General features: G+C 42.8%; 1 protein-coding gene across 1 annotated transcript in view; it reads left to right on the forward strand.

The window, feature by feature from the left end:
• Positions 1-3,487: 3,487 nt before the first annotated feature.
• The window catches only part of ets1 (v-ets avian erythroblastosis virus E26 oncogene homolog 1), a 96,697-nt gene continuing 82,072 nt past the window's right edge, over positions 3,488-18,112 (forward strand). The window contains exons 1-3 of the mRNA XM_041174318.1: positions 3,488-3,674; positions 4,766-4,847; positions 14,830-14,968. Coding sequence (XP_041030252.1) covers positions 4,779-4,847; positions 14,830-14,968 — 208 coding nt within the window. The 5' untranslated portion in view covers positions 3,488-3,674; positions 4,766-4,778. The remainder of the gene's footprint in view (positions 3,675-4,765; positions 4,848-14,829; positions 14,969-18,112) is intronic.

Here is an 18,112-nt window from a genome sequence, read left to right on the forward strand (position 1 = left end):
TCTGCAAGTCCTGCCTTTCATTCAAGCAACATCTTGATTTTAAAATTCTTGTCCTATTTTTCCGTTGCCTGGCCCCTTCCTGTTGGATAATCTCCTCCAGCCCCACAATGCTCTGAGATATCTATGCTTATCTAATTCTAGCCTCTTGAACCTCGCCAACTTTATTTGCTCCACCATTGATGACCTTCAGTTGCCTGGGCCCTAAGCTCTGGGATTGCCTCTCTAAACCTCACTGACTCTCCACCCCACTAACTTCCTTTAAGATGCACCTTAAAACTTATCTCTTTGACAAGCTTTTGGTCTCTTTTCCTGCTGGTGCTTATTTAGCTTGGTGTCTACTTTTGCTTTATAATGCCCCTATGAGGCTCCTTGGTACCTTTTATTACATGAACATTGTTAAATAAATATAAATTCTTGTTATTAATTGGTTCTAAATTTGGGACATCCTGAGGACACCAGTCCCTATATAAATGCATGTTTCTCTTTTATCTATTTCCTTAACCCTAAACTGATCTGTTTTCCTTCCTGGTGCACATTGGTTGCCAATTTTCTGCAAGCAGTTTTGTTGATAGTCACAGAACCAGAAGGACTCTATTCTGGAACTCTAGAAGGGCGTCAACATTTGGGTTTTCAGGAATACGGACTTCAGGGACGTGATGGGGCAGTAATCTTTTCAGAGTCCTAAGATGTAAGATTTGCTCAGCTCTAACAGCCTTTTATGGACATTGATCTGTACAATACCTTTGCAAATTCTGTAAAAGTATCCCATCTGTAACCTGCAGATATTTAAGGGTCTCTGAATATAATTTACTCCCTTAATGGATGTCTGCCTCTTTACAGGCAATAGATTAGAATATAATTATTACTCTATTACATGGTCATCCTTTATGCAATGTAAAGCTAAGTTGGTAAATTGGGGAAGCCTGTGTCTTTTGATGCTTCTGCAAAACAGTCAAATTGTGATTACTGAAGAAAAGGTTAGTTATCGTCATAGCTTCTCTGATGACTGTATTCTCAGTCATCACACACCCCTTCTTCCCAAGGACAGTCATATTGGAGTCCACAGATTCTGCCACACCTGCTGAGCCTGTTCAGCACTTTCTGTTTTTATTACATAAAGTGGACTTGTATTCCCTGTAATATAGAAGATTAAGGGGTGATTTGATTGAGGGTCTTAGGAATATGATAGAGAGGAACTTGCTCCACCAGTGGTTGGTCTAGAAGATGAGGGCATAATTTAAAGCCAGAGCCAGGACATCAAGGAGAAATGGAAGGCAACAGTTCATGCAAAGGATGGTAGAAGTGATGAATTCTGTTCCTCAAAAGGTAGTAGATGTTGGTTCAATTAATAATATTAAACCTGTGATCAATAGATTTTTGCTAGACAAGGGTATAAAGGATGTGGAACCAAAGCAGATGGCTGGAATTAATATGCAGATCAGCCATGATCTAAATGAATGGCGGACGAAGACCTACTTTCCTATGTTCCTAAAAGGTTTAAATTGTGAGGTCAGGTTGCATAGACTAGGTTTGTATTCCCTTAGATTTTAAAATTTAAAGGTGATCTAATTGAGGTGATCAAAAAAATTAAAGAAATTAACAGCAAGGTCGGGATTATTTCTTCTGATACAGGAATCTAGAATAAGGAAGTTGGCAAATCAGGGTGATGTCAGGAAGCACTTTTCTCACAAAGAATAGTGAAAATATGGAACCCAGTCCCCCAAAATCTGTTGAGATTGGATAAAATGAAAATGTAAGGTTATTAAGAGGCACAGAACCAAAGTAGACAGATGGGTTAAGATCCAGATCAGTCATGATCTAACAGTGGAACAAAGATTAAAAAACAGATTTGCATTTATATAGTGACTTTGATGGGCATTTCAAAGTATTTTACAGCCAATGAAATACTCTTTGAGGTGTAGTGACTGTTGTAATGTAGGAAACACAGCAGCTAATTTGCATTCAGTGAACTTCCACAAACAAGCAATGTGATAATGACCAGATGATTTTTTTTTTGCGATGTTGGTTGATGGATAAATATTGGCCAGGACACTGGGGAGAGCTCTGCGGCTTCACTTCAAAATAATCCCAAGGTCCTATTTAACTTCGACCCAAGCAGGAAGATGGGTCTTGGTTTAATGTCTCATCTGAAAGACAGCACCTCCAACAGTGCAGTGCTCTCTCAGTACTGCAACGTCAGCCTTAATATTTTGTGCTCAAGCCATGTAGTAGGAGTTGAACCCAGAACCTTGTGATTAATGGATGAGTGTGCCACCAACTGAGACACAGCATATACTTACAAACAGGACTGAGTAGTCTACTCTTGTTCTAATGTATCTCTGGTCATTGATTCCCTGGTTACTTACCCCTTGCCAATGTAACCCATGGCTTACTGAATAGCATTCTTGCCACTGAGTCAGGTGGTAGGTTTAAGTTGCACCCTGGACTTGACCAATAAGTTCTTGGCTGACACTGAGAGCTGTACTGAGGTCATGCTGCTCTGTCAAGTCTTTCAGGTGAGAAATTAAACTAAATTGAACGCAACAGGTTGCATGAGACTATTTCCAAGACAGCAGGTGAGTTATCCCTAATGTTCCAGTCATTATGTTATCAGTACCACATTGCTGTTTGTGTGAGTTTGCTGTGTGCAAATTGGCAGCTGCATTTTGTTCATTGCAATGGTAACCACATTCCATTGGCTGTAAAGTGCTTTGGAATGCTGTAAAATATGCTGTTTAAGTGCAAGTCTTTCTTTTAGTCAGTATGTCCTGGTCAATGGGTCCCTGGTTGCTGTGTCCTTGGTTGTTGCATCCCTGGTCACTGTATCCTGTATTCCTGCTCACTGTGTCTCTGGTTACTGTGTCACTGATCACGGTCTGTCTGGGCACTATGCCCTGGTCACTATGTCCCTGGTTGCTGTCTCTCTGGGTCTCACTGGTCACTGTCTCCCTGGTCAGTATGTTTCTGGTCACTGTCTCCCTTGTCAGTGTCCCAGGTCACTGTGTCTCTGGTCACTGTCTCCCTGGTCACTGTCTCCCTGGTCAATGTCTCTCTAGTCTTTGTCTCTCTGGTCACGGTGTCTCTGCTCACTGTCGCTCTGGTCTGTGTCCCTCTGGTCACTGTGTCTTCTGGTCACTTTGTCTCTATGGTCATTGTCGGTCTGCTTACTGTCACTCTGGTCTGTATCCCTGTGGGCTGTGTCCCTCTGGCCACTGTCTCTCTAGTCGTTATGTCCCTGGACTCATATCCTTGCCGCCAGCCACACTAAGCCTAGTGTGCACAGGGCTGCTATATGTTCTTGTCAGCCTAAACCCTAAATTTTACAACTATCCCAATGTCGGTCAGCCAGCAGAGTCTTCCCGGGGCAGGATTTGTTTCGGCTGAGAGACTATAATTGTAAGTGGAGCAGTCCCCGGGCGACCTCTCGCAATTCCTGTTTCAGGAAGGTTGGGATCCGGTAGGACGTGATGTAAATTACACTGGGCTGTTAAATAGGTGGAGTCCACTCACTGTCCCTGACAATCCAGCCTCGAGGAATTGAAGGTTTGCACTAAGTGAGGAGAAGGTAGCGGTGTAAAGGAGTGAGAGAGCTGGTCTGGGACCAGGAGTCGGAGAACAGAGTGCCTGGAGAGAAGGGAATCCAGTCACTGAGAAACCCTGCACTGAGTCTCAAGGTAAATACTGTCTGTGATTCTGTCCGTCTTTCTATGCAATTGCCACAAGTCGCGGTTGAATTTAAAATGTCTCATTCTAAAACATCTTTAAGATTCAGGAGGGGATGGCCTCGAGGTTTGGTATTATCAGTGAGAACGTGCAATTCTGAGCAAGAAAATTAGTGCTTCAGTTTCTACAAATTAGTTTGTTTTTCTGGGGGAAAAATTCAGATGTTAAAAATCAGATTTAACATTTATTCCCTTAGCCTACAGCCCTGAACTCTTTCAGGAAAGGCGTGCCACTCCGTGTATTGAGTGTGTCCCAGGGTGTTAATAAGTCTTGGATAACAAGGTCTATGGGTTGGTCACTGTGCACGAATGCATTGGTCACTGCAACATTTGTATCAATCCCGCACAGCACAGGAGCGGTCATTGCACAGCAAGAGTGCGTGTACCAATGAATGTTCATAACAGAATGCACAGGAAAGTATATTAATCATTGTGAACAGTCATTTGTTAATGTGTGCACACTCATTATGCGCAGATATGTATCAATAAGCGTTAAGCAATGTTCATTGTGCACAGTGTGAACAATCATTCTACACAAGAATGTGCATCATTTATTGTGTATACATCTATCAGTGTGCACAGTAGAGTATATGAACCATTGTGCACAACATATTGTGTTAATCACTGTGTGCAAGTGTATATCAGTCATTGTGTACAAGATTATATATTAGTCAGTGTGTACAATGCGGCGTGTAACATTGTGTACCACAATGGTGTGTGCTCCACTGTTCATGTTAGCACCATTAATAAATTGGTAGATCAGTGCCAACCTCATAGAGATCTCTGTATTACAGTCATCACATCAACATTTTAAACACTCAACCATTGTTAAACTGCATTTGTGTTTGGAAAGGAAGCAAGGTGTTGTGACCTGTCACACTTTAAATTTAATTTTGATATAAATGTGTAAAACAGATTAAGAGAAATCCACCAAGATAAAGATACAAGTTGTGAAGTGGGAATAAACTAGTTTAGCATTTCCCCTCCCCGGGGACTGTCAGTGGATCCAACATTTAACAGGCTCTTGTGTCTTGTGGTTTTAGGCAGATCTTGAAGATGAATTATTACCCTGAAGCAATGGTTGGAAGCTGCAGCTCCTACTCTCCATCTTACAGGGGCTTAATGGTAAGTTGTACGGACAGCCAGGCACTTGGAGCCTTGAGAGAGGCAGGAAATGGTAAAATCGCAAAGCCTTGACAGAGGTGTGAGCAAAAGGAAACATTACTCACCCTGTAACAGCCCTAGCATGGATTTGGAGGATAGTTGACAGGGGAAGTGAATGGGGGGCCATCTGCCCATCAAGACTGCATACTTTGGTCTAAAGGAAGTGAAGTTGGTGGCTGTACCGGGGGAATGGTCAGGATGAGAGACAGTGAATGTTTCATTGTGGATAAAGTCATCAAAGGTGGAGGTGAGGGAGTGCTTAAATAAATCAGCAGTTATCTCAGTCTTGTAGTGAATGGAGGAGTGAAAGCAGGGCATTTGGGAATTTCAGTTGTGTCCATAGGAGCAGGTCACCAGTCCCAGGGGCCACTAAGATCGGTCAGTTTAGACACCGGATAAGGGTGTTAGGAGAGGCAGAGGATGTGGGGAATGTGTGAGGATTGTCAACAGCAGCCCACAAATTTCTAAGTATTCAAGTGGAGTAAAAGAAAGAGCTTACAACCACCCAACATAATCATTAGAATGTGCCATTAGGGCTGGCAAAAAGAAACACAAAGTCGAAACACAGCAGAGAAGAAAACTCAGTGTTCTCAGCTATTTCAGTGTGTTAAAGGACCAAAGTGAAAGAGGCATTGCCATGTCTGATATAGTCACTCAATTTGGCAACTAAACAATTTACTGCATAACAAACAGGCTTAGAAATTTGATTATTTTTGTACTTGTTTTACAAATGTAAAACAGGAGCCTAAGGGTTCAATATGATGGATGGCTTATGTGCTCTTGTTCTGTGCCAGAATTGTGCTATGTGTTACTTGGGAAAGGTTCCCTTGTAGGCATCCAGCGTAGGTGCAAATAGAAGTCCAACTGCCTATTTGAGACCTACTTTGCTAAAATTGTTTGTGTGTGGCCATAGCATGTACCATGTATGCTGCAGTCAATTTCTTCAGTTGCTTGGTGCTCAAATTAACCATCCTTAAACTGGTTGCTGAAGACTTCCATGTGAAATAGAAATGTGAATACCTAGAAATTTGTGGGCTGCTGTTGACAATCCTCACACATTCCCCACATCCTCTGCCTCTCCTAACACCCTTATCCGGTGTCTAAACTGACCGATCTTAGTGGCCCCTGGGACTGGTGACCTGCTCCTATGGACACAACTGAAATTCCCAAATGCCCTGCTTTCACTCCTCCATTCACTACAAGACTGAGATAACTGCTGATTTATTTAAGCACTCCCTCACCTCCACCTTTGATGACTTTATCCACAATGAAGCATTCACTGTCTCTCATCCTGACCATTCCCCCTGGTACAGCCCCCAACTTCCCTTCCTTTAGACCAAAGTATGCAGTCTTGATGGGCAGATGACCTGTCCATCCATTGCCAGCTCCAGCTGGGCTACATCAAGCTCTTCCAGGCCACACTTTACTTCAAAACAATCAGCTCCTCTAGGTTCATCCTGGAGAACAATGACAATACTCCCCATCCCAACTTCTTTCCTCCACCACAAGGCATCCCCTTACATGACTCTCCCTACCCCTCCACCCTCAACTTTATAAACAAGTGCAAGAAGTTCAAGCACTCTTTTGTTACCACTACAGAGACCATTGAGCTGCCCCCTCCCCTTCCCTTTGCAATCCAAGCCAAACCTCCTCACACATGAACCCTCTCTGGTGTTTTTTTGAAATAAATTCTTCGATGGGATCTGGGTGTCGCTGGCAAGGTCAGCGTTTGTTGCCCATCCCTAATAGTCCTTGAACTGAGTGGGTTGCCAGTCCATTTCAGAGGACAGTTAAGAGTCAGCCACATTGCTGTGGATCTGGAGTTACATGTACACCAGACCAGGTAAGGATGGCAGATTTCCTTCCCTAAAGGACATTAGTGAACCAGATGTGCTTTTACAACAATCAATGATAGCTGTCATATTCACTATTACTGAGACTAGCTTTCAATTCCAGATTTATTAACTGAATTCCACTGTGTCCCCAGATTGTGAGCTTGTGTCTCTGGATTATCAGTCCAGGGACTTTACCACTACCCCACCATCTCTCCTGCACTTCATCCTGAATGCGTGTCTCTAATTCCTCTCTCAATACCATTACTCATGAATCTTTAGAGATTGATGCGCTAAAATCCCCAGATCTTTCTCTTTCACCCTGGCTTTAGCTTTTTTATTCCCCTGAAGGATATATGCATGTTCAGCATCTGACATGCCCACATGTGGAACACTGTACTTATCCAAGATAAACAGCATTCACCAATCTTGGCCAAAATCCTCAGCATTTCTAGATCTACTTGTAGCAGTCAAACGTCTTCTAAAGTTCCACTTTTCTCAACTGATCTTTTGTGAGCTGCAATTTCCTCTAGTTGAACAGCGGGAAGAGCAACACCATTGTCTTCAGCTGCTTATCACAAAACCTTGCCACTTACTCCATTCCCCTCTCCAGTCACTATTTCAGGCTAACCATTCTGCTCACAACTTTGGTTTCCCATTTGATCCTGAACTGGGCTTATGAGCCAATATTCTCTCTGTCAGCCAGACTGCTTACGTTTACCTTCATAACTTCGCCTGTCACCACCCCAGCCTCAGCCCATCTGACATCTACCTCTGAAACTCTTTGCCGTCTCCGGTGCGACTATTTATTGCTCGCCTGGCTAACATCCCATTCCCTACTCTCTGTAAATTTCAGCTGATCCAAAACTCTACTGCAGTCCCTTTCACCTGTCAATCCTACTTTCACTCAATCACTCCAAGACACCTATTTAAAATTCTTGTCCTCATGTTTAGATCCCTTCAAGACCTTACTCCTCCCTACCTCTATAACTTCCCCCAGTGCAACACCTATCAACTCTCCATTTCTTTAACTCTGGTATCTTGTGCACCCCCTCTCCCTTGGCCCATCATTGGTGGCTGTGCTTTGAGCTGCTTAGGCCCCAAGTTCTGGAAATACATCCATACTCTTATACACGTTACACTTTCTCTTATAACCCAAATCATTGATCCAGCATTGGTTTCTCTTCTTTGGCTTGGTGTCCATTTGCTTCTTACATCCCTGTGAGGTACCTTGGGAAGTGTTTCCACATGAAAGACATTCTATAAGTGCAGTGCATTCTTGTTATTTTTGTTTCAGCTGGTCTCAGAACTTTACCTGGTGAAGAAGATTGGAGGCCAAAAGATATTTAAATATGGAAATGAGTATATGTGACTGTGTAACACTGTGGCTGAATTTTCACACCCTCTCGAGGTTGGGAATGGAGGCAGATAGGGCCCAAAAATTACGGTCTGAAAATTACAAGGCCAGCCAGCATGCTGCTCCCCAACCCCATTCTAAATGCCAGCCAAAATTTGGGGCCCAGCAAGGCTGCCCCAGGCAATTAGTCTCATTAAAAGCTTAGCTAAGGGTAAATAATAAAGGCTGACAAATTTTTCTAGTCTACTTCCAGTTTCCTGGCACAACGGGGCCAGTTAAGCTCCCTGGAAGTGCTTATTCTGTGGCAGGCCACAGTGCCCAGCACTCTGGACAGGTCTCAGGCCCTCCCTATCTGCCTGGATGGGACTGCAGCCAAAGGCCACTGTAGGCCTCTGATTGGTCCACTAGCTTTGAGATCCCGCCCATCATCCTTAACTGGACAAGGGAACCTGTCTCCGTGCCAAATAAGGGAGCACTTGGGACAAAATTCCAGGTCGGTGGCTGATTCCTCAAGGGAGCGGATTCAGGATCCTGGGACAGTCCCTGGACCCGGTTTTCCACCACAGAGGTGAAAATTCCACCCTGTTTATGTGACCAAGTGTGTGTATGTGTGTTAATGTGAGTGGGAGAGTCTGACTATATATGCAACTGAGTGAGTTGTTACTCAGTGTGTGCAACTGTGTGCATGTGCACATGTTTGGGAGATTGTCTGGAGAGTTAGTGTACCAGAAATACGGCTTGCAGTGAGAGAACTGGGGTACCAGACAATGGCTTCAATGAGCAAGTCAGCCATAACTTCCAAAGATTGCATGTCGGGAAATTCCTCTGCTATGTGAACATATCCGAAACTCTGATTTACTCTGATCAATTTTGGATGGTTCCAATTCTCTTACAGGAATAGTTACGCAGGAAGCATTAGAAGAATTAAAACCACTTCTAACTCCTCAGTAAGTATAGTATTGCCCTGCCCCCACCCCCACTGGGACTCCCCACTGGATCTCCCAACTACTGTCCCAATCCACCCACTACCCCCTCACCTCCCCCCGAACCATGGACCACCATCCCGACCCTGATTACCACCCCACCCCCGAATACCCTCCTGATCACCCCACTCCGACAATCCCACTGATCATCCAATCCCCATCAGTGACCACCTATCTGCTCCACTGTCACAACTATCCCTCCCTCCCCACTGACCACTACCCCAACCACACTCCCCCACCACCACACCCCCCCACTAAACACCACCCCACTGCACCCCTATCGGCCATGCTCCACCCACACTCCTTCCCCCCATCCTACCCACTTACCTTATACACTTACCTTCTCCCCGGCTTCTTAAAGTGGCTGGATCTTAAACCTACCTGCTTTACAGCAACTAGTGCTGCAAAAGAAAAAGAGGGTTATGTCTTCCTTTCCCCCAATGCCGCTGCACTTGACAGAAAGCCTCGTGAAACCGCTGTACTGCACTATTTTCACCTGGCCTGAGTCAAAGGTCGGGTGAACAAGGTGCGACTACATTTGGGTGGAAGTGAATAGGAGTGGAGTGGCAATCCAATGTGATTGCTGCTCCATGGAACTTCTGGCCCAGTGTCTGTCGAAGAGCCGTGGGGGGATGAGCTTTAATGGTCCATTGATGGTACTGGAAGGACGGGCTTCTACAGAAAATTTAAATTACTGGAGATGTCGGCTTCAATGGGAGAGTTAGGATACCCTAGAGGGATTTCTTTATTTTTATTATTTGAAATTCTTGTGCTGTTAAAGGGGCATTGTCCATAGAAAACTTTTACCAAAACCTCACTTTGTTTGAAGAGGGAGGAAACTTGGGAGAATACTGTACTATTTGCACCAGATTGTGGGCAGTTAAGTTTTTTTCATGGGATTTAAGTTCTGCATTTGAGACATTTTTTTAATGAAGTGTCTCTTCAAAATGTCTCAAAAAGCAGTTGTAATTTTTTAAAATTCAGTCACAAGATGTGGGCACCACTGGAAATGCCAGCATTGATTGTACACCCCTAACAGCCCTTGAGAAAAGTGGTGAGCCTTGAGTCCAACTCAGTGGCTTGCTGGGCCATTTACAAACGTACAAACTAGGAGTAGGAGTAGGCCAATCGACCCCTTGAGCCTGACCTGCCATTCAATAGGATCATGGCTGATCTGACTGCCTCAACCATCAGTCGTTTCATGGTCATCATTACTGATATTAGCTTGGAATTCCAGAGTTTGATTTAGTTAATTAAATTTAAAATGCTCAACCGTTTTAAAACAGAAACTGCTGGAAAAACTCAGCAGGTCTGACAGCATCTGTGGAGAAAGGAAAACAAAGTTGACATGTCGAGTCCGTATGACCTTCAGAGCTGATGAGAAGTGGAAACGTGATGCAATTTGCACTGGTTAAGGAGGGTGGGGCCGGTGAAGCTGGATAGAAGGCCAGCGATAGGTGGGGATAAAGGAGGGATTCTCAAAGATGTCATAAACCAAAAGATAAAGGGAGCGTTAATGGTAGTGTTTAGTGCTAAAAACAATGCTAGTAGTGGCATAAAGGTAAGAAAGCAGAATGTGGTTATTGCAGAACAAGCATTGTATAAAAGGGCAACTTGGAACAAGTGACAGACGGCCCTGTAGGGGATGGGGTTGGGGGAGGACATGGTGGTGGGAAACAAAAGGGTAGAAAATGGGATAAAAATGGGGATAAAACTACAGATAAATGAATAAAAATAAAAATAAAATAAGTGGATAAAAAATAAAAATGAACGTAGAAGAAAGGGGATAAAAGAAGGGGGTGAGGATAGAGGAGGGAGTTCATGGTCTGAAGTTGTTGAACTCAAAATGTTAAGTCCAGAAGGCTGTAAGTTGCCTAATCCTTCCTCAACTGTTTTGTTAGGATTCAAATTCATGTCTCCCAATAAATTTTTCAGGCCTCTAGATTTCTAGTCTAGTAACATAGCCACTGTGATCCTCAGGCTTTCCAGTGATCTCTTAGGGTAGCACTGAGGTAGGCCAATCAGGAGTTTTCAAGTTGATTTCTGGGTCCCTGGCAAGGTTCAGTTGAATTAAGAAGAAAGGTGGAAAGGAAGGCTCTCTTTGCACATGACCCTATTAATGGAGACATGATGGGTGGCAATTTTCAATGAGAGTTCATTAGTTAGAAGATGACAGTGGGCTTGGGTAATTGAAATGGTTTAATGATGTTGCTGGAGCACAGCTTTCTTCATTTGACTTCTCTGTGATTAGAACAGGGATTGGCCAATGCCAGAGGCAAATGGGAAAGAAACAGCAGATGCCAGCCACTGCGTCTGGTGATCAGTGATAAACCTCTCTGCCTCAGGCTGTCTCTCACTTCTCTATACATTGAAAAACTGGAGTTATTTTTTATACAATACCATAAATGAAACTTTAAAACCAACTCAGAGGATTTCCCAGCTGAGGGCACCATCAATTCTAGATATGGTAAGAGGCAGCATTGCTATCTATTATCTGCAGAACTGTTAGTAATCCTCTGATCCATGTCACTCTTGTTGTGACATTGATTTGCTCAGTTTGCTGCTGAGTTGATTTGATGCAATCACATTAATTTTTTAATCTAGGTTTGAGAATGATAAAGTATTACAATAAAGTAGAAAATAATTATTAAGCCTTTGAGTATTGAAAGTCATTTTGCAGATTCTAAAATGCATATAATAACTATTATAGAAAAGAGCACTTCATGTTTCTCAAACATCTCAAAATGCTTTCTGTATAGTGAATTCCTTTGAAATAGTGATTCTATTTAGGCAAGCAGAGCAGGAATTATGCATACAGCAAGATCTTACAAATAGCAATCAGATGAAAGACCAGTTAATCTGTTTGGTGGATTTTGATTGAAGAGTGAATGTTGGTTAAAACACTGTGAGAGCACAGAGATTTTACTGTCTACTGAATCACCAGAAGTAGGTTTAATACCTCATTTGGAGCATCGTGCAGTACCTCTGACAAAGCTGATTCAAAAACTGAGACCATACAAGTACCAGGAAAGATAGAGCTGACCAAAGAGGGGTGACTGTGGCATAGTGATAATGTCATTAGACTAGTTATCCAGTGGCCCAGGCTAATCCTCTGGGTACATGGATTCAAATCCCATCATGACAGTGGGTGGAATTTAACTTCAATTAATAAATCTGGAATATAAAGCTAATCTCAGAAATGGTGACTTTGAAACTATCATTGATTGTCGCAGAAACCCATCTGGTTCTCTAATGCCCTTGAGGGAAAAAAATCTGCCATCCTTACCTGTTCTGGCCTACATGTGACTCCAGACCCAAAGCAATGTGGTTGACTCTTAACTGCCCCCCAAAATAGCCCATCAAGCCACTCTTTTCAAGGCAATTAGGGGTAGGCAACAAATGTTGGCCTTGCCATGAAAGAATAAGAAAAAATGGAGGTCTTTAAAATTATGAAGGTGTTTAATAAGGTAGAGGTAGTGATATGGGGAGTCCAAAACTAGGACAAATTGTTACTAATAAATCCAATAAGGAATTTAGGACAAACTTCTTTAAGCAGTTAGAATGTGGAACTTGCTAAGACATTGAGCAGTTAAGGCAAATGGCATAGATGTGTTTAAGAGGAAACTACAGAATATGACAGAAAAAGGAATATTAGGGAATGAAAGCATTAGATGAAGGAAGTGGCTCGTGTGGAGTATAAACAATGGCATATTGTTGGACCAAATCACCTGTTTCGGTGGTGTAAATTCTATTCATTAAATACTATTAAATTAGTTAAATATTAATTTATGTCTTTTCTGTTGCAGATTTTACTTATTATTAGCACAGACTGAGATATGTTTCCTTTAGTTTCTGATTGCAGATGAACACACAACATTAAGACAGCGTGGTACATTGGAAAACTAATACATAGCACAAGATGGCCAGAACATGTATTTTTAACACGATTTCCACTTTCCTACTCCGCATGGCTGCAGTCCATGTTTTGGACATATTGCCACACATAGGCACTTATTGAAGTATATGGTTCATAGTGCAATAATGGTTCTAACTGTTGGCCTAATACAGGGCTATCCCGATCTGAGTGGGAAGAACCACAATCCCTGACAGATCTATCCCCGTAGACTCCATTTGTGAGACCTGAAACAGAGTATATCCAATGAAGGGCAATTGAGGATGGGCAGTAAATGCTGGCCTTGTCAGCGGCATTCACATCCCAAGAACAAATAAAGAATGGAAAAATAGAAGTATCACTAGTACAGTGGGAGAGGCTTGTCTAAGGTTGAGGCACATAGTAAGAACTGAGTGGAGGGAACTTTCCTCTGGATGTAACCCATGCTGTGCCTTCCTTGTGGGTCTCTGGCTGGTGAGACAACTTTTAACCCAGAAGCTGTACAGTATGGAAAATTTATAATTTATTTAAAATATCTCTGGAATCTGTAATTGTTTTTAAGAATATTGAAGAGTATCTTTAAGAATTTGCATCAATTGTATAGGGATCAATTGTATTTTTCTTGGAGAATAAAAAAAAAGTGGTCCATGTGACTTGATGACCCTTGACCTAGAAGCAGAACTAACAGGGAGAAAGTTAAGATCTGGAAGCCCAATGTGAGACACAAAGCAGAGCTGGAGGCATAAAGTGATCACAACACAGATGCAGGTACGAAGAGAAAATGGACAGAGACAGAAATAGGAATACACCAAATTCCTGAGAGAATATGCAAATCTCCCTCAGGAAGAGTTCAGTTTTTACTGTTTGGCAGAACAGGAGACAGGAGCTCTTGGAGGTATTGTGTGAGCAGGCTAAAAAGGTCTAAATCCTGGAAAGCTGTGTGAATAGCCCGGAGATGCTTAAGAGCTAGGTATTTCATCAGAAGTTGCCAAAACGTTAACTGGGAAATTATTGGTTGGTTGAAAAGGAACTCTGGAAAGCTACACATTCAGCACCATCATGACCTGAGAGAGAGACAGACAGAGAGAGTTCTAAGAAGTGTGTCTTACTGATGATATCCATACCTGTGAAACTCAGAGGTGAAAGCTGCTGTCAGATAGGACCCCTGACCAACTCTGTTTGAATAAAGAACAGTATATTGTGGAACTGTGTAGCCATGTAGGGCCACATGTCTGTGTAGAGTGATGTGAATGAATGTGGTTGTGTGAGACATATCTGCTGTATTTACTATTTAAAGTGAAATTTACCTTTTTATTGGAAGTATCATTTGCCTGTTAACTCATGTTTAATTTAGGTTGGTTCTAATTTGGTTTAAGTAAAAGTTACAAAAATAGTCTTGTTGGATAATTTCTTCTTTTGGGGATCATTCAGTTAATCTGCTTGTTTTGGTTTATAGTTTTCCCATGGGGAAAATAACACTGGACACTGTAGAGGGAAATTTACTCTGTATCTAACCTGCACTGTACCTGCCCTGAGAACATTTGATGGGGTGATGTAGAATGTGCTTTACTTTGTATCTAACTCATGCTTCACCTAATCTAGAATCTAGGTTAATGGAACTATAGAGGGATATTTAGTCTGCATCCATCCTGCTGTACCTGAATTGAGAGTGGTTAATGTGGTAATATTGTCTGCAAATATCTCTCATTGTTCTGATTCAGACCATGCTCAAACGAGAGCAATGTGTAACCTCTCTGAAGCCATCAACCAAGATATTGGCTGGCATTATGTCTGATATAAAGAATTTAGTTATTTATGTTTGTATGTATTTGAAGTGGGCTTCCATATCATGTGGTATTTTATTGTTTCTCTATTTCAGAGGCAGGTCCCTGTTGACATGTGTGGGGACCCACCCATGATTGGATTTCCTGATTACTACCAGCAAAGATTCTACTACCAACAGCAGGATGAGCTTGCAGCTCAGGAGGTACCTACTGGCCTCGAGTACTTCACCCCAGGTAAGAAAGAGAAAAAAGCACAGCACATCAATAACCCCTCCCTCTCCCCACTCCCAAAAACCCTGTGCGTTGCAACTCCAGTGCTGAATGTATCTGACTTCATAATGGAGGTGGCATTTCATCCTTGTAAATGGGTTCAAATTAAAACTGATCAGAAGGAGGAAGGTCATCCGAAGATTGAACCTTTGAAGTTTTACTCACATGGATGAAGATTTTCTCTCTCTGATGAAGATCTTATCTCTCCTGAGAAACTCTCCCTTTTCATTTAAGGTGCCCTGACCTTGACTATTATATCCTTTTTATCTCTGTCAGGTGATCTCTCTCTGATGAAGGCTATAAACACAGATAAATGAACGAAAACTGAAGTAATACAAGAAAATATTTCAAATGCATAGCAATTCCATTGGTATTTGGAGGGGAAAATGAAGGCTTACATGTTGAGTAGAAAGCCTTCATCAAAACTGATGTAAATGATGTAAGGTCAGTTTGACCTGGTTTAATCCATTCTTTCATGGCGTGAAACCTACAAGTGCTGCTTCTTGTATCTATTTGTGTGTGTACTTTGGCTGCTGCTCTGGACCTGAGCTCATCTCTTCCATTTCCATTTTATCATTTTCCTCCTTTTTACTTATTTTCTCTTTACCATTCCTCAAACTTTCTCCCCTATCAGTTAATCTGCCTTCCCAAATCTCTGCCCAACTCTTCAGTACTCCATCACCATCCTACTCACCTCCTGCCATCCTAGGCTTGACTTCTTCTTAGATAAGCCTCCAGATTCACTCTGTGCCTCTGTTGGAATTCTCTAAAGGGTCTATTGAGGCACCCATCACTGCCTCCTCACAAACAGCAACCACAACTGCCCATCCAACTCTTTCATCAACCTTCCTGTCCAGCAAGCCTGTTGGGGGCCGATCTTGACAATCTACTCACTGTTCAACTCCAACTTCCCAGTGGTGATCCTGTAGACTCTGCCAGTGGCCCTGCTATTGCCACCCCTTTCCACACCTCCCTCTGTAATGTATTTTCACTTGCTAACAAAGCCCTTGTAATCTGTGAGCTTATTGTGGATGATTGCATCGACATCATGGCCGATGGAACCCTGGCTGAGGGCTGCTACCACCTTCCCTCTAACTGTATCTGTGACAGTCTATAATGTCACAGTAGTGGTGTGGCTCTCATAACCAAATCTCACTTTGGTCTGACCCATATTCCTATGACACTTTCTCCTCCTTTGAACATCTCAACTTGTTCCACCTCTCTCAAGTTTCATTTAAAATACTGTTCTCTACTGGCCATCCAAGTGCCAATTTTCCCAATGTGTTATCTACACTGCTTTCCTCCCTCAGCCTTTGGACTGAGCAACTTCTCATCCTAGATGGTTTTAACCTCCATCTCATTTCATCATGTTCTCTGCCTGTCTTCTGAATTCATTCTTCTCCTACTCTCCCTTAATCTCACTTTCCACATAAGCTCCCCACCCATATTCACAGCCACCCACTTGACCTTGCCATCTTCTCCAACCCTACAACTCGGAGATATCTAAAGACCTCTAACTCAACTATTTAGCATGTCCAATTTTAATTGCTCAAGCATTGGTGCCTTCAGTTGTTTTGGCCCTGAGCTCTGGAATTCCATCCCTAAACCTCTTCACCTCACTTTCCTCCTTTAAGACACTTATTAAAACGTGGTTCTTTGGCCAACATTTTGCCCAACTGACCTATATTTCCTTATTTGGCTCAGTGTCCTTTTGCTTTATAATGTCTTTGCAAAGCTTCCTGGAACATTTTATTACATTAAAGACTCTATGGCCCAGATTTCCAATACCTGACTCGTCAGGCCCACTTGGTATGAAGGCCCCCAAATGGCACAGTTCCTGCTCCGAGCGGCAGGTGCGAGATCGAGTTGGGCCCGCTGTCCCCAGATGAAGGTCAGAGGTGTTCATGGGCAGCTGAGTAGCGAGGTGGGCTGGTTTAAAGGCCTTCTTCAGTTCTCTGGAACTTCACCCAGTTGTATTAAAGGATGTGAGTGCCTTTACCGTTCACCTCCCGCCCACTCTCCATGACCCTTCCATACGTCCCAATGCCAAATCATGATGCTCCCCAGCCATCTCCATGACCCCATAAAGCGCCAGGCCAACTCATGCCCTCCACCTATCCATGTTCTCTGATACCTTCCATGCCAACTCATGGGCTCTCCTTGTCCATCACCCAGTATACACAATGTACAGAAGCAATAAACCATATACAAACAGTGACATGTGTGGACCTGCTCAGAAAAAAAGCACCTGTTCACAAATCTTTTTTTGGAAATAAAACTGCTGTTCCTACAACCCCTGTAAAAAAGTGTCAAACAGACCATTAACGTATCAATAACAGAGGCTACAAACACTTCACTGCTCTTAATCTTATGCAAATAAACATTGAAACATTGACAAAAGGGATCACAGGAAGAATAATTTATTATAACTGCCTAAATATATCATTCAAGAAATGTCAACAGTTCTCTGCAGCTGTCAAAACAGAACCCCTGCTGAGAAAAGGCTTTTGGGAGTCTGGGCTCTCAACCAAATTGCATAATGAGTTCTGCTGAAATAATTCTTACACCCGTCCTCATTAAAATTGTCCAGAAAATTGCGGGGGGATAGGAGATGCCGACCCCAGCAATGCAGCTAGCCAGGTCATAAGTGCAGTGTGCACACTCACTACCCGCACATTTATCCCGCACCAGTGAAAATTTGGGGCACCGAGAATTGGGCAGGAATCCCGGAATTGGGTCCGGTCTGCTGGATGGCTCCGGAGTCATTCCAACTATGTGAAAATCTGGACCCATATAGACACAGGTTATTGTTATTCTTAGTGGTAGTTGAGAAAGGAATGAAAGGAGCTGCAAATGTGCTGATAGTGTAGTATATCTTCTTGGGTTTTGTCCCAGCATTTCCCTTGGGGAATGCATCCTAGCATTTTCCATCCCTGTCACCCTTCCCTTGGTTTTCCTGCCCAGCTTTCCACCCACTGCTCTCAGCACTCAACAAAATTAAAGGACAATTAAATTGCAATTTGTGTGTTGATTGTAACACAAAGTTCAGACTGAGGCTTGCAATCTGACCATGGCTTGAATAGTTAGCAAGTGGTGTGAGACTGTCAT

Source organism: Carcharodon carcharias, chromosome 25 (genome assembly GCF_017639515.1).
Source record: "Carcharodon carcharias isolate sCarCar2 chromosome 25, sCarCar2.pri, whole genome shotgun sequence".
Classification (NCBI taxonomy): domain Eukaryota; kingdom Metazoa; phylum Chordata; class Chondrichthyes; order Lamniformes; family Lamnidae; genus Carcharodon; species Carcharodon carcharias.